Source organism: Falco cherrug, chromosome 8 (assembly GCF_023634085.1).
Source record: "Falco cherrug isolate bFalChe1 chromosome 8, bFalChe1.pri, whole genome shotgun sequence".
NCBI classification, from domain to species: Eukaryota; Metazoa; Chordata; class Aves; order Falconiformes; family Falconidae; genus Falco; species Falco cherrug.
The window spans coordinates 58,759,577-58,775,062 of record NC_073704.1 but is presented as its reverse complement, the minus strand read 5'-3'; the positions used below and the strand labels follow the sequence as shown (position 1 = coordinate 58,775,062).

At 61.9% G+C, this 15,486-nt stretch overlaps 1 protein-coding gene across 1 annotated transcript; it reads left to right on the top strand.

The window, feature by feature from the left end:
- Window positions 1-228: 228 nt before the first annotated feature.
- Window positions 229-15,407, top strand: SYNPO (synaptopodin). Its single transcript, XM_055717843.1, has 3 exons — window positions 229-703; window positions 9,929-11,826; window positions 13,072-15,407. Exons 1-3 carry the CDS (start codon window positions 229-231, stop codon window positions 13,849-13,851), a joined length of 3,153 nt encoding a protein of 1,050 aa, XP_055573818.1. The 3' UTR covers window positions 13,852-15,407.
- The last annotated feature ends 79 nt before the right edge of the window (window positions 15,408-15,486 follow it).

The window sequence follows — 15,486 nt, the reverse complement described above, 5'->3', positions numbered from 1 at the left end:
GGCAGAACCCTACAGCTGGGTCTCTGAAAGCTGCCTGCTCCTGTGGCATCGTGCCTGGTCCTACTGCCTGCAAGAGGAGTAAAGCTGGGCTCGTGCCCAGCGTGTGGCCATCTTCCCTCTTGGACACTGCCCATGCTCTGAGGGACACTGCCAGGGAGGAGCCAGCCCCCTGGCCATGCGGAGCTGGTCTGAAAGTCCATGGAGTGCCAGTGAAGGAGAGCTGCAAAGATGCTGAAGGCAAGGCTACAGCAGCCCTGTCTGCAAACCCAGCCTGGCTGCCCCACACCCAGCGAGGCTGTGCAAAAATCCCGTGTCTGTGGGGCGGCCAAAGGGGACCCCGAGGGGGACACTGTCTGTTGGCAGGAGAGGGGGAGCAGAGGGGAGCAGAGGTGCCATCAGTTCCGGGATGCCCCTGCCTTTGAGCCGGTCAAGCAAGAGGGATGTTCAGGGCCACTGGGAGGGAAGGCAAGCAGGAGCTGCCGGTGGGGGCCTGAGGGGCTCGGTGGGGACATACCGGGTCCCACGTTGGATGGCAGCAACCTGGCCTTGGTGGCTGAGCCCACAGGCCCCCCAGAATGCTCCAGCTCTGCCTCAGAGCTGCCCCCCACAGCAGCCAGCCCCACGGCCGACCCTAGCCAGGAGTGGAAAGTGGTGAAGATCCAACAGGTCCTCATCAACCCTGCCAGCAAGCCGAGGAAAGTGGGTAAGAGAAACCCCCTTTGGCCACCCCCCCTTCCCAAAAAGTGCTGCTGTGCCGCTGGGGCCAGGGCTGCCGCTGCCTGGCATGGTGGTGGGAATGCCTGGCTCTTCCCAGGGCCGCCGCTGGATTAGACGTTCCAGGCTCCCGGCCCAGCCGCTGGGACTTTTTTAGCCTGAGATGATCTCTCTGGCCTTGAAAATAAGGAGGAATCTGTGGCTTTTCTCGGGGGGGGGGGGGGGGGGTGGGAAGACGGCGGGAGGGTTCCTGTGATCTCCGAGTTCAACCAAACCCCAAGTGGGGCACAAGAGGGGTGGGCTTCCCACCCCTCATCCTGGCCGTGGGGCTTGCCAGGACTCTGCAAAGGGGGGGTGATGAGGGCCAGCTCCTGGGGTGCTGCCTGGGACAGGGACATCTCAGTTGGGGTGGGGATGGACAAGCATTCATTACGTGGCTTGGGGCCATCCATCTCTTTTCAGCCCCTGGTTTAAAAATTAAGCACTTTATTTCAGGCTGGTTGCTTCCTACAATGCTCTCTGCCATCGCCTCGCTTCACAGCCCTGTTTCGCAGCCGTTCCTCTCTGCCCATGACTGTCCCTTCAGCCATGGTGACACAAGCACAGGCACATATCTAGGGTTACTGTGGCCGCTCCCATGCCTGGACCTCCCCACCCAGGGGAGATGCTCCCACAGGATTAGACTCATCCTTTTACAGGCATTAGACCCATTTTTAAACCCTGTTTCCACCCTTCTTTCTATTTTCCTCCTGCCCAGCTGTTATCTCAGCTGCCACGCGGCGCCAAGGCAGGTGTGTCACTGTCCCCATGGGATGGCATTATCAGATGCTGCTGCTCTGCTCAGAGCCTGGTTTTCCCCAAGTAGCTCCCAGGATGAGGAGGGACGGCACCGGCTGGGGATGCTCAGCATGAACCTGGTGTCCAGAATCCATCCCCTCGCCTTTTTGGGGTGTCAGACATCCTCAAAACCAGCAGCTCCCTGGATGGGACAAGGGCTGGGAAGCTCAGCCAAGCCCTTTGGCTCACTGCTGCCCCAGCAGCTCCCTCGGCCGTACGGGCGTCGTGTTTCAGGGCTCAGCACACAAACCAGATGGACCCAAATAGTCTTCCCATTTCTCACTCTGCTCTGGGATGGCAGATCTGTGGCAGGGAAAGGTCAGGCCTGATTCTGTCCAGGCTCAGCATTTTCCTAACCCGCACCGCCATCCAGCACTTTTGCTGCCAGCCTGGAATTTTAAAGTAACTCAACAGGTTTGTTGGAAAGAGTTTGTCTGTCCCGTTTCCTCCCCCTCCAAGTGAGATCACCACCAGCCACTGCCTGCGGGACCCGTCAGACTTTCCAGAGCCTCCGGGCAGGATGTCACTGAGGGTCCTGAGCACTGGGAGGAGCGCCAGAACCTTGCAAAAACCCTGCAGGTTTGCAAAGGAGAGGTTTAATTCAGAGCAGGGACAGCGGCAGAGGGAAGGAAGGGCAGGTCCCCGTGCAGGTGGCATCGGGGCTGCCTCTGCAGCAGGATGTTTGTAGGAGCATCCCCAGGAGATGTCAGGGATTTGCTCCTCTTCTCCTTAGCTGGTCCTGGGTGCGGGAACCCCCAACCCCATGGAGCTCTTGCAAGAGAAAGAGGTGCATCCACCCACCCCCACAATTGTGTAGGGGTGGCCCTGAGAGCCGGGAGCCAAGCGGGTGCCCCCCGAGCGCTGCAGACCCACCCAGGCAGGTCCCAGGTTCCCCTTTGGTCCCCGTCCAGCAGCCCAAGGCCAGGCTGGCTGCTCCCAAATATCTGGCACAGCGGCCCAAGCTGGTTGGCACCTCTTGGGGCAGGCTGGGGAGCGCAGGAGCCCCGGGTAGAGGCAGCAGCTGGGAGATGCAGGAGGCAGGACTGGTTTCTCTGTCTGGTGTGCAAATAAACGGAAGGTTTCACACCCCGGGGGCTGCTGAGCCAGCGCCAGTCTCCCTCAAAAACCAGAAAAGCACAAAAAAGCAAAGAGGGACAGGCAGAAAGGAAATTAGAAAAGCAAAAAATAAGGCCAAGAGCTCATCCTGTGGTGTGGACAGGCAAGGGAAGGGGGTGAGGCTGGTCCCACCTGCAGCAGTGCCTGGGAGCTCTGCAGCCAGCAAGGACTCTGCAGCCCCAGCAGGAGCAGGGTGGTGGAGGTGCAAGGTGATACTGGTTCCCCAGGAATCATCCGTCCCAGGGCTGTGGTCCCCTTGTCACTGGGAGCAGACCACTCCTGGCAGAGGGCTTTTGGTGCTCTTCCCGGAGGGTCCCCAGGGTGGTAACACCAGTGCTAGATTTTTGCCCTGTTCCAAGCGCCCCAACCCTTTCAGCACTGGGGAAACTGGCAGCAAGGGGAGATCCTGCTTCCCTGCCAGCGTCTGAAACGTAAGGTGCTGCAGGTCCCCAGCACTGCTGGGAGGAGGGAAAGGGGGTGAGGGCTGAGTAAGGGGATGCCCCAGGCTGGGTAAAGGGGACGCACAGGTCTGGGTGAGGGGGATGCACAGGTCTGGATAAGGTGATGCATAGGTCTGGGTAGGGGGATGCTCCGGGCTGGATAAGGGGATGCTCCAGGCTGGGTAGGGGGATGCGCAGGGCTGGGTAGGGGGATGCTCCAGGCTGGGTAGGGGGATGCTCCGGGCTGGATAAGGGGATGCTCCAGGCTGGGTAGGGGGATGCGCAGGGCTGGGTAGGGGGATGCCCCGCCTGCTCCCACCCTGGCAGCGGGCTCAGGGCAGACCCAGCCGGGACGGGAAGCGGCAGAGCAGGGCCGCGGGGGGCAGCCGGGGCGGCGGGGCGGCTGCCGGTGCCGCCGGGGAGGGGGACCCATCCCGTCCGGTCGGGCGGGCGCGGCGGGCAGGGGCAGGGCCGGCGGGACCCGCCACCCCCCGGCCCCGGCCCCCGCCCGCCGCCCCCCTGGGCCCGCTCCGAGGGCGGAGCTGCCGCAACTTTCCTGCCCGCCGCCTCCTCCCCGGTGCAGTCGGGCTGCGAGGGGCGGCGGCGGCACCGGCACCGGCACCGCGGGTAGGGCCGGGGCTGGGGAGGCGGGGGCTGCCCCCGGGCGGGGCTGCGGGGCTGGGGCGGCCGGGGCAGGGGCCGGGGGACGAGGGGTGCCAGTGCACAAGCGGGGGGCGGGGGGGCGGAGGGCAGCAGGGGGTGCCAGGGGGGTACCGTGTTTGGGGATGTCCGGGGGTGGCGGGGGCTGGCAGTGCACGGGGGGTGCTGGGGGTGCATGGGGGTCTGGGGGTGTATGGAGGTGGCAGGGGAGCATGGGCGCCCGGAACCCCCCGAGGGGTGCCGGTTGTGGGCAAAGGGCAGGCGAGCGGGGCAGGCAGCGTTTCTTTCTCTATAAATAAGCCGGGTGGGTGCCGGTTCCCTCTGCCCACCCTCGGAGGTCCGGCACGGGGGGACGTGGGGGGCTCGGCAGCGTGGCACCTTCCAGCTCTGCAGAGCCTCTTCCCAAGGCAATGTCCCCTGACCCCTGCGACTGGGACGTGATCTCCCCTGGCCGTGCCACCCGGTGCTGGAGACACGAGGTCTGTCCCTGGGGCTGGCAGCCAGCAGGATGGATCCCTCGGGGGTTGTGCAAGGGACAGACGAAGGCCCCGTTTCATCCCACTGCCCTCCCTGCTCCGTCCATCCCATGGGGACAAGCCAAGCCAGATGACCTTCTCTTGCCAAGCCAGCGCCTCTGGCTCGTGGCACCAGCCTGGCAGGGCTGTCACCGGGGCCCCACCGCCTGGGATGTGTCGCAGCGAGTCCAAGCACCAGCAGGCACAGCAGGGCTGGGACTCACTTGCCAGCCAGGATCGGGTCCCCATACTACCTGGTGATGGGATGGGCTGGCTTTGCTGCGCTCTGGGCAGATGGATGGCAGAGCAGCCTGGAGGAAGTCTGTCAGGTTCCAGCCTTCTTTTGCAAAGCTAAAAGCTTAATTTTGGCTGGCTGGGGGAAGGTGCTGCCTCCACTTTTGCAGTAGCAGCAGCCTGTTCTTCCCCGTTGCGGATGCATGCAGGGCTGGGGCTGCTCACTGCATCCTCTCGGCTTGACGAGCCTGGGGAAGTGGGGCTGGGGCAGGGGCAGCCAGCCTCCATTCAATATTAATGCCCCCAGCCCCATCTCTTCCTCCCCCACATGGGAGATGGGTGCCCCAGGGCTTGCTGCTTGGAGACTGTGGGGCCCTTTCCAGCAGGATTTGGGTGCTGAGCACTAGGCAAGGCAGGGGCACAGCTGCAAGCCGGGAGGAGCTTGGGGAGGCAAACAGCTCCAAATCCAGCAAAGCCCTTGCAAACAGAGCACAGGGAAAACTTGCAAGCGCATCGAATTTTCTCGCTGTGCCAGATTTTGTCACTGGCAAAGGCGCCCGCGAGGAGAGGCCCAGCACAGCGCGTCCTGCCAGGCAGGCGAGGTTGCCCCCACCACAGCACCCACTGCCTGAGCCAGGGATTTTTGGGTCTGGAGGGGTAGCATGGATAAAAACTTTATGGAGGTTTTATATCTGGGGTATAAGAGAGTTGGAAGCTGGGAACGAGGCAGAAAATTGTCGTCTTTTCATCCATGTGTTTGAATGGTATCTGTTCCTAGCTAGCTCAACTGCATGTCTGCGCTACCCTCCTTGTTTTCCTAGCAGCAGATTATTTGGGATAACTGTGAGCGGGAGGGAAGCGCAGACTTAAATGTGTGTGAGTTAGTGCACATTGCAAAAAATCCTGCACAGCTGTAGTTGGGGCAAAAGGCCAGTTGGCTTCTCTGCCAAAAAACCTGCTTACATTTCCTTGGTGTCCAAAGCCCTCAGTGTTTGGGTGAAAACACTGGATTACCCTCCCCAGCACCGCCTGGCTTTAGATTTGCATTTGGGTTTGTGGCAGGGAGGTGGCATGGTGGCATGCATCCCTCTGGAAATGGGTTTGTCTTGGTTTAATTCTTGGTTTTGCTGGTGGGATTTTGCCAGAAAGAGGCACCGTTTGAGTTGACCCACAGCAGCCCAAGAAACTGCTTGGGCTTGGGAAACTGCTTGGGAAAAGGGGAAAGGTTCCTGCTCCTTATGGATCACAGCTGCTGCACTGCGCAAAGGTGGATTTGGGGTTTCTGGTCCGTGCTCTGCCTGGCCCTGGACAGCCGGGGAGCTGGGGGGGGGGCGGGGCAGCGGGACACCCTGAGCATCCTCCTGTGAACTTGCCAAGGTGGGCTGCAGCACTGGGATGGCCGAGCATCCAGACCAGGAGCAGGCTAGGGACAGAGCCCAAACTAAAGATTTTGCAGTCGCCTGCCAGCCCTGAGGCTGAGATTTCACATGGCTTGTTTCATCCTGCTGGCCCTACGGGGACTCTGGTATCTTTGGGCTTCTCCATGCAAGGGCTTCTCACCACCATGCCTGATGCTTGCAGCCACCCACACCTGCAAGGTGACAGCTTCCAAGTCATTGTTTTTCTTCTTGTGACATCCCAGCCACATCAAGACCAGCAGCTTCCACTGAATCTGTCAGCCTCAGAGAGCCCTGGGTATCTCCTCTCCCTGCAATTTGGGGCCCAATCCTCATGTCATGCCAGCTCTTGAAGTCCATGGCAGGTCAGGGCGGGACACAAGGAGGGTCTGATACATCTTTTGCCATCATTGGGGGTGGGATGGTGACTCCAGCCGTTCCTGGCTGGACTTCAGATGCTCTACAGTAGTGCTGTGGGACGGGACCCATCCTTTGCACGGAAAGCTGAGCTGGAAGGAATTATTTTTCCCCAATCTGGCCAGGAAGGGAGAGCAACAGAAATGCCTTTCATCACCTTCGTCATCCTCACTCTGGAGGAGAAAGCACAGTACTTGCTGCAGGAAGGATGACTGACAGCTTGGTAAGAAGCTGTTAAGCCCTATCTATACTTGGGGGATGTTGCTGGAAGTCACCCCATGAGCAATGGCAAACCTATAGAGCAAGTGCCTATATAAATATATAGATATCTATAGGCTTCTCTGGCCAGAGCTGGAGTGTATTGCACTGAATTAGCACTCCAGGGCTGTTGGCCGGCTGCTCATGTGTGCCAGGAGTCCAGCAGTCCTGTGAGGAACAGGGAGCATCTCCTTCCTCAGCATCCCTGGACCAGAGGGCTGGGGGCTGCCAGGGGACCCCCAACATGGGGATGCAGCAGCGGAGAGGGCTGGCGTGGCTGGATTCATTGTTCTTGGAAGAAGCCGGGACATTTGGAGAGGGGAGACATTTCCTTCCCGAAGGGCAGCGTGGTGGCGAGCCGGTGCGTGGCGTGGAAAGGAAGGAAGAGTGGAAGAGCGCAAGAAGTGCCGGTTATCCTTCGGATTTTGGGCTGGACTGGCGTTAATGGGCGGAAGACAGTTTCCAGTGCTGCACAAGCTCCTGGCACCCTCAGCCATGCACAGTTTTGCTTTCGCCTCCTCCCTGTGCTGCTTGGGCTGCCTTAGGCCCTGTGCCCCTCCTTCTCCTCCACAGCACCTGGATGTTTTCATCAGGAAGGAAGCACCCAGCCGGAGCCCGCCCAAGGCTCCCTGGCTGGCAGGGAAGGATGAAGGGATGTTCCCTCCATCTGGGAGGGGAGCGAGGGGTGCAGGAGCCACCCCGGGTGACAGGGTCCCTCGGGCCACCATGGTAGATGACTAAAGGCTCTTGCACCAGGTCAAATATGCTGATCCCACGGCTCAGGCTGGAGCAGAGAGGGGAGGGAGGTGGTCTCTGTCCTTTTGTTGGGGATGGTACGTCACCCCCGGTTGATTAGTGATGAGCCACATTTGCAATGGTGCCTGCGTCCATCTGTCCATCCATCTGTCCACTGGGCTGTGTGTGGCTGTGCAAGCAGGGCAGTGTTCAGGTTGGCCTCTGCAATTTCCTCTGGCCTGCTGGAGGCTTTGGTGCTTCCCATCTGTGAGAGAAAAATTGCATGTGAAGAGCATTTCTTACCCCCAGCATCCCCATTAGTATCCCGAGAGATTCATTTCCAGCAGGGAATGGTGGGTACCAGGTAGGCAGGTGCAGAGGGGCTGCTGGAAGAGAGTAGGAGATGGGGTGCCACAAGGCAATGCTGAGAATGGATGCCAGGCGGGGGATTTCAGGTGGGGGCTCCCACCCTTTAGCACACCCTGGCCCAGGGGGATGCCTGTGCCCAGGGTGGCAGCAAGGGATGGGGATACCTGGGGGCAAAATCCTGGCGGAGAGATCCCGGCACTGATCCTGGCTACACAGGAGTGTATCCGGCGGCTAGTCCAAGCAGGAACTGGCTGGCCAGGAGCTGAGTCATCCCTCCAGCACAGACAAGATCCCCCAGGGCCCCTCCGTTGCTGTTAAAAGGCAGTAGCAAGAGTGAGAGGCTGCGAAATGGCTCCGCCGAGAGCTCGGCTTCTTAGGCGGCCTCGGCCTCCAAGGAAGCAGGGATGCTCGGCTAGGAGCATGAAATTTGCAGACATCTGGAGCCTGTGGCTTGTTTCTCAACAGCTCCTTGGCCGTATTTCTCCTCCTTTTCGGAGATAAAGGCAGTGAGGGTGACCCCGCGGAGTGGGAGCTGTGGTGCTGGCTGCCCTCCAGCCAGCCCGGCCGGAGGAAACCGCGGCCCCGCTCTGTGCTGCCGCCAAAGCAAATAGAAATGGGGCATTAAACAATACCGGGCGCTAACCGGGGGAGATGTTGGCCGCCGGCGTCGCCACTGCGGACAGGCTCCTTGTCTCCAGGAGAGAGTTTCCACTGGCATCTCTGCCTTCTCTCCACCGTGCACAGCCAAAACCCTCCTGTCGGGCAGCCTGAAGGCTTCATCCACTCTCCTCCTCCTCTCTAGCCACTTGGGGGAGGCAGGGCCATCCTGCACTCTTTGGTGGTGCTGGGGCCAGGGCTGGGACTTGCTGGGTGCTGAGGGAGGCAGGAGGGATGAATGGTGAGGAAGAAGAGGTACCCAGTTTGCAGCAGCCCTCCCGCTTTACTGTGGGCTTGCTGGAAGTGTTTGGCTTAGTCATCCATCCCTTCCCTCGCTGCTAGGCTGAGCCACTGCTGAAAATATCCTGGAAGGCTCCCAAGCGGCACAGAAGGCAAGAAAATGAGAAACACATGAAGGAAGGGAAGAAGGGAAGGGATGGGAAGGGAAGGGGAGCGGGTGCTGGCAACGCTTGGGGGAGCGAGGCTCGGGGCCGGCAGCCCTGGCCACCCACCTCCTGGCCAGAGCTGGAGTGGGAACACCCCATCACAGCCACCCCGGCATCACCTGGGGAGGGGGCTGCACCCCTGGTGGGTACTGGGGCAGTGCTGGTGCTCCGCACTGGTGTCTGTCCCCAAGCAGTGGCCTCGGCAGGGCTGGGGACACTGCCCTTCCCGCGGGTGCTTCAGGGTGAGCTTGTAGGAAATTGCTCACCCTGAGAAAATGCGTTCCTGGCAGCTCCACATCCTTTTGGCCTTCGGGAAGGGCTGGTGCCCTGACCTTCTGGCCAGCACACGAGAGGCGCAGCAGCACTCTGGCTGCTTGCTGCGGGGCTTTCTCCTGGCTTTTAGCACTTTGCTTTTAGCACTTGTGTAGGCTCCCGAGGCATGAGGTTGGCTCCTTGCTGTGGGCTGTGTCTGTGTCCGGCAGGTCAGGATCTGCACAGCTTCTGTCGGCTGCTGCCATCTCGTGTTGCTCCATCAATCAGTCCCCAGATGGGGCTGGCCACCGGTCTTGCCATGAGGTTATGGCGGGCTGGCATCTTCTGGCTGACACTGGGTTTGTTTCCTGCCCTGTTTGGGGCTGAGCGTGCCGGGATTCAGGGCAAGGGGCTGGGGAACGCGAGCTGACCCCTTCCCTGCCCACCGCCTCTTTGAGCCAGGGGCCAAAACCATGCGAGCTGCAACCTGAGACCTGCTGAAACCCTTGGAGAAATTCCTTTCCCATATGGTCACCACAGTGGGCTTGCAGAACCCAGTCAAAATACAGGGCGGGATGGGAGAAAAGGTCCTGTGTGCCCCTGGGTGTCCCCTGGGCTTTGCCATCTGTCCCTCCAGCATGCAGAGCTGCAGCTCAGCATCTTGGCGGGGGCCGCGCTGGGTCCCCATCACCCTTGGACTACGATATCCCCCCTGGGTACCCCAGCCCTGGAGTATCACTCCTGCCTTCACCCAGCTGCTGGGGAAGAAGGGGTTGGGATGCTGGGGGATACCTGGAGGAAGGGCTGCCAGTGCTGGCGTGGAGGCCTAAAATCCCACGTCCCCTCTGAGTCCCCCTAACTGCCCTCTCCCCTCTGCCCAGGTCTCTCCCGTAGCGCCAGCCTCTCTGAGAAGGAGCTGAAGGAGGCAAAGGCACGGAGCCGGCGGATCGCGGTGCAGCTCACCACGGCACCCAGCCCCAGCTCCAAGGGCGTCCTGCTCTTCAACCGCCGCAAGCAGCGCGTCGATGGGCTCGCCGGGGCTGGGCATGGTGGGGGCCTGCCGCTGAGCCCCGCACCCCAGCCTCAGCAAGCAGCCATGGAGGAGGGCGAGGGGCCTGGGATGAAGCCGGAGCCTGAGCAGCCCAGTGCGCCAGGAGAGGGGCTGCAGGCAAACGCCTCCCCGTGTCGGGAGCCGCCTGCTGATGTCCAGCAGGTCCCGCTTAGTGTCTACCTGAAGGAGAACATGGCATCAGCCACCACCAACGGCATGCAGGAGAGGGGGGCCAGTGGGATGGAGAGTGGGGGGGAGGGGCTCAGGGATGCGGGAGCCCCTGTGGGGCCCAGCACAGTGGCTCTTGCCCTGCCGCAGAGCCCCGAGGAAGGGAAGAACAGCGAGGTGCCTGGCAAGGTGCCCAGTGCACCCGTGGGGACAGCCACAGGGATGGCATCCCCAGCTGGCCAGCGGCAGAACGGGACGCAGGGCCGGCAGTACTATGAGGTCCATCTCACCCTGGCCAAGCCCAAGCCAGTGAAGAACCGGACGGCCAGACCCTTTGGCACCCAGGCACCCCGCACCAGTGGCCAGCCCACAGAGGGACCCCCTGCTGCCGAGCTGCCCCCACCGCCCACCTACGCAGAGACGCTGAGCAGCCCCCCGCCGCTCACACGTGTCCGCTCACCCCCTGCCTACTCAGCCCTGTACCCACCCCGGGAGCAGAAGGTGCTGCCAGGTCCCCCCATGGGCTGTGGGGTGAGCGGACCAAACCCTCTGCCCAAAACGGGGATCCTGGAGGAGTCAGCCGCCCGGAGAGCTGGCAAAAAGTCCATGTTCACCTTTGTTGAGAAGCCAAAGCTGGGCCCTAACCCTGATCTCTTGGACCTGGTTCAGAGTGCAGACAGCAGGAAGAAGCAGAAGGACCAGGGGGAGCCCGGTGCTGAGGATGAGCCCTTCGCCCTCGGGGCTGAAGCTGCCAACTTTGTCCCCAACAGCGCAGCCAGGGGTGAGCAGCACATCCCGCCAGCTGATGATGCTCCAGCATGGTCCTCCTGCCTCAAGTCTCCCACCATCCAGCCCAAGCCGAAGCCGCAGCCCAGCCACAACCTCAGTGAAGCAAGAGGGAAGGGGGCCGAGCTCTTTGCCCGCCGGCAGTCCAGGATGGAGAAGTTTATCATTGAGGCTCCCTCCCAGCCAGAGCTGCTGCGGTCCCCATCACCCACGATGTCCCTGCCTCCCTCCTGGAAATATGATGCCAGTGCTTGCCTGTCACCCATGGTCTCCAGACACCCCTCCAAGAGTCCCTCCAGACCCTCCAAAACCCCCCCAGCTTCTCTGTACAGCAGCAACCTGATGGAGAACGAGGTCTCCCAGAAGGAGCTGGAGATCTCCAAGCACCAGCCCTACCAGCTCCAGTCTTCGCTCTTCATCCTCTCTCCATCCAAGAGTCCGGCGAGGTCCATGCCCCGGGAGATGCCTCCACCCAGACCCTCTCTTCCTGATGCCTACTCCTACGCCCAGCAAACCTCCTGCCCGACCTCTCCGTTGCCTCCTTCCCCTGTCTGGCATCCTCCCGCTGTGCCCAGTGCCGGCCAGACCAACTCCAGCCCCTTTCCTGGCACCACCGGGGCTCTGGCCCTGAATCACAGCAGCCATGTTGGTCCTGGAGCCCCGACCGAGGTGCTGCTGGCCTCCCCATGCCGCCTGCTGCCACCCCGAGCGAAGGGAGGCTTCCAGGCACCCAGACCCTCCTACTCCACCAGGAATGCCGGCATCGAGCCGCAGGTGTGGAAACCTTCTTTTTATTACAAGTAGTGGTGGCAGAGAGAAACACATGGGGGTTTTAGGCTTCTCTGCACTGGCCGAGTCCTCCCTAACTGCTCACAGGTGTGCCATAAGCCAAACCAACCACAGAAAAGAGGGGAAAAAGAAATAGAAAAAAGAAGTAGCTGGGAGGCTGCAGTGCCGGGACAGTGGATAGAGGGGGCATAGAGCCCGCGGGATCCCAAAGAGCCATCTGGAGCCTGCCCGTCCTGTGGGGCTGCCAGCATTTTCTCTCTTCTCTCACCTGGAAACTGTATGGAGCATCACATCGCTGGCTCTGTCCTTTCCTCGCCTCCTGCCTTTCCAGCTCTCGCAGCCAGCCACCGCCGGCTCTGCCCGCTGACCCGCAGTCCCTCTGTCCTGCCGGCTCCTATCGGCCTCCTACCAAAGCAAACCCGGAGGGGACACCTCGCCTTTCTGCCTCACTGTGCCTGCTCCTCTCTCTTTTGCTGCTCCTTTGGGATCTGTCCTCGTTTTCTTCCACACTGTGGAGGAAGAGCCGCATCCCCGGGGGAATGGCAGAGCGCCGTGGTGCTGGGACCAGGGACAGTGCAAGGTCCCTGTCCCTTCCCAAGCTCAGTGCTGGAGCTGGGGGCAGGCAGCGCTGCTGGCACGACCGGGAGAGAGGGATGTGCCAGGCAGAGGAGGGCAGGGCTGGCTGATGCTTGGCCTGATGCTCGTGGTCCAGCTGTGCCTCTGTCATCCCTCGCTCCCACCACTCCCCTCGTGGTAATGAGTTGCCTTTCGACTATGCTTTTATTTCTCCTGCATTTTTCTTCCTGTCCCCCCCCTTTCTGAATACACTCTCTGCGCTGTCAGACCTGGCTCTTCTCTTTCCTGCTGGCTGGGGAGCAGCTGCTGGGCGATGGATCCCTGGGGCAGCACGGGGGTCTCTGTGCATCACCTGGAGGGAGGCTTTGGAAAGCCGCAGGTAGTGAGAGGTCCAGGGTGATATTCTGGGCAAGGATGATTAATTGCAGGCTCAGCCTGACCCAACTTCCTTGGTCGGTGATGGGGTGCAGAGGCAAATGCATTTTTGGGGAGCCCTTGCAGGGGGTGCAATGCGTGAGAATACATCCCCAGTTCCTGTGGGGCTGAGCCAGCACGAAGCTTGCCCCAGCACCAATCCTGCTCCTGTCCCTCTGCTCTCCCCCCTTCACCCCCCCCAGCAGTGCCGGCACTAACCCGCTGTCTGTCCCCCTCCAGGAAAGGCAGCCGTCCCTCCCCGCCTCGCCCACCTGGACGCCCCGGCTGGTGCGGCGCCCGGGCAGCCTGGACGGCTGGGCCAGCCCGGCCTCGGTGCCCGAGCTGGATGAGGGACCCCCTACGTCCCCTCCATGGAGCGAGAGGTCCCTGTCCCCACTGCGGCAGGACGCCGACCCCCGGGCCAGCCGGCAGATGCAAGCGCGGCTCGCCAGGAACATCATCAACGCTGCCCGGAGGAAGAGCTCCTCTCCCAAAGCCGTGGGGCCGGAGGGCTCCCGGCCCTTCACCCCCATCCCTGCCGGCCCCCCCAGTCTGCCCCAGTCCCCCTGGCCAGCGCGGCCGGAGGGCTGCAGAGCCATGGCACTGCAGGCTGCCAGCAGTGTGCCGGGGAGCCTGGGCAGCCCCTCACCCACCCACAAAAGCCCCCTGCGATCGCCCCGGGCGGACAGCCCCCAGTTCTGTGCTTCCCCTGGGATGCCCCGAGCTGCCTGGGCAGAGGGGCGCCGGCTCGTGCTGCCACCCAGCATGTCCTCCTGCCCCATCCCCCGGCTGTCCCCCAGCCCCAAGAGCCCCTTGCCATCCCCCGTGGTGGGCGGGCGGGCCCTGGCCAAGCGCTGCACCTCGCGGTCCCCAACGGACTCGGACGTCTCCCTTGACTCCGAAGACTCGGGGACCAAGAGCCCGGGCATCCACAGCTTCAACCTCTGCCCCCGGGGCTGGACCAGCAGCCTGCGGCTGAAGCCAGGGGGGCTGCCCTCAGGGGCCCCCTGCACCTCCTAGACGAGCCATCTCTGGCCAGCCCACCCTCTCCCCAGCCCCACCAGCCCAGGTGATGCCACCCACAGATCCCCACTGGGAAGACCCCAACGCTCAGGGTTGAGGTCTCCAAAACCCCGTATCCTCAGTCCCCGGAGGAGCTGCCACAGCCCCTTGGCATGCCAGCAGGGTCAGGTGCCTCCTGCCTGCCTGCCATCCCATGCCCCTGCTCTATTTTTACCACCTTAACCTTTTGGGGCAGGACTGCATGGTCAGCAGGCAGAGCAGGCAGAGCAGGCAGAGCAGGCAGAGCAGGCAGCATGGGGGGAGCCAGCCCCCAGCACAGCCCCCTCCCTCTGCAGCCCCTGCCCACCAGCTGGCCCCATGCCACACAGCCACAATGGGGATGGACTTGGCGGTCCCCCGTGAGCCCTCTGCCCCCAGTACCAAGGTGTCATCCCAGGGTGTCACCGCAGCTCTGTTTGCTGCTGCCCGGGGGGTCATGGTGTACCTGGCAGGGGTGGACAGCACCAAGTGCATGCCATGGCCAGGCACCCTCTCCCAGCCTCCAGATCTGGATGGTTACAATTGGAACCAGCTTTCAGAGAGGAAAAGTTAATGTTGTATTCCAGCCCCCCAGATCTTCATGGCTTTTTTTTTTTTTTTTTACTTTTGACCTCTTCTCAAAGAAATTCCCCCAAATCCTTCCCTGGTGACCAAAAAGAGAGCCAAAGTTATTTATTGCCACATCAAGGGGACCGTTTACAGGTGCCCTCCCGCCCTGCCCAAGCTAAAAGGGACAGCCCTATCCCATTACCGTGTCACTGTCCCCATCCCCAGGCTTACCCCATCCCTGTCCCCACTCCTATGGGCTGGAGGGGAGGGACACACAGGGACCAGTCGGTGCTGTGGTAGCCAGGGCGGGTGGGAGGTGGGGAGCTCTTGGGGGGCTGAAGGAAGTGGTACAGGTTGCAGAAGGTTTGAAGAAGGTGTCAGTGCAGGAGACAATGCTTAGAGTGTCTCAGGGACGAGCTGCTGTCCCCATGGGGAGCCCTGCAAGGGGCTGGGGGGTGGGCAGAGGCACCTCTGAGGGCAGCAGTGTCAGAGGAAGGTTTGGGGCGGGGGAGCGATGGGGAGAGGAGGGCATCAGGGTGGACACAGTTATGTGGCAGAGCCTGGGGAGAGCAGCGGGTGTCCAGGGAGGGAAATGGGTCCCCAAAACACTTGTCACACCCCGGAGTGAGCAGGAGCTGGCTGGGGTGCCAAGAGGCGCTATGGCAGTGACCATAGCCACCCACCCAGAGGACACAGCCTTGGTGCCAGTAAGACCAACACCAGGAAGGGAGGATGCATTTGTGCTGCCAGGGCTCTGGCATGTTCCCTGTTCAGGGAGCCCCTGTCACCCCTTCCCTTTCCGCAGGACACACTGTTGGAGCCAGCCCATCCCTGTTCCCCAGGTTCCCGCACCCCACAGCCTGCTCTTCCCAGGACACAGACTCCCCCTCACTCCACCAGGCACCACGACTCGCCTTTGCCACACACTTGTATACCCAGCTCAGAAATAAACTGCCATTATCCCACCCGGCCTGGCCCTGATCCATTCCCGAGGTGGCCTGGGCACATGTGGCATGTGGCCACCTCCTGCTGCTGCTGCACAGC

Excerpts from the sequence above, each read along its gene's own strand:
- SYNPO (XM_055717843.1), top strand. The coding sequence starts at position 229 with ATGCTGAAGGCAAGGCTACAGCAGCCCTGTCTGCAAACCCAGCCTGGC. Across the intron at positions 704-9,928 it reads CAGCAAGCCGAGGAAAGTGG|GTCTCTCCCGTAGCGCCAGC; the intron begins GTAAGAGAAACC and ends CCCTCTGCCCAG. Across the intron at positions 11,827-13,071 it reads ATGCCGGCATCGAGCCGCAG|GAAAGGCAGCCGTCCCTCCC; the intron begins GTGTGGAAACCT and ends GTCCCCCTCCAG.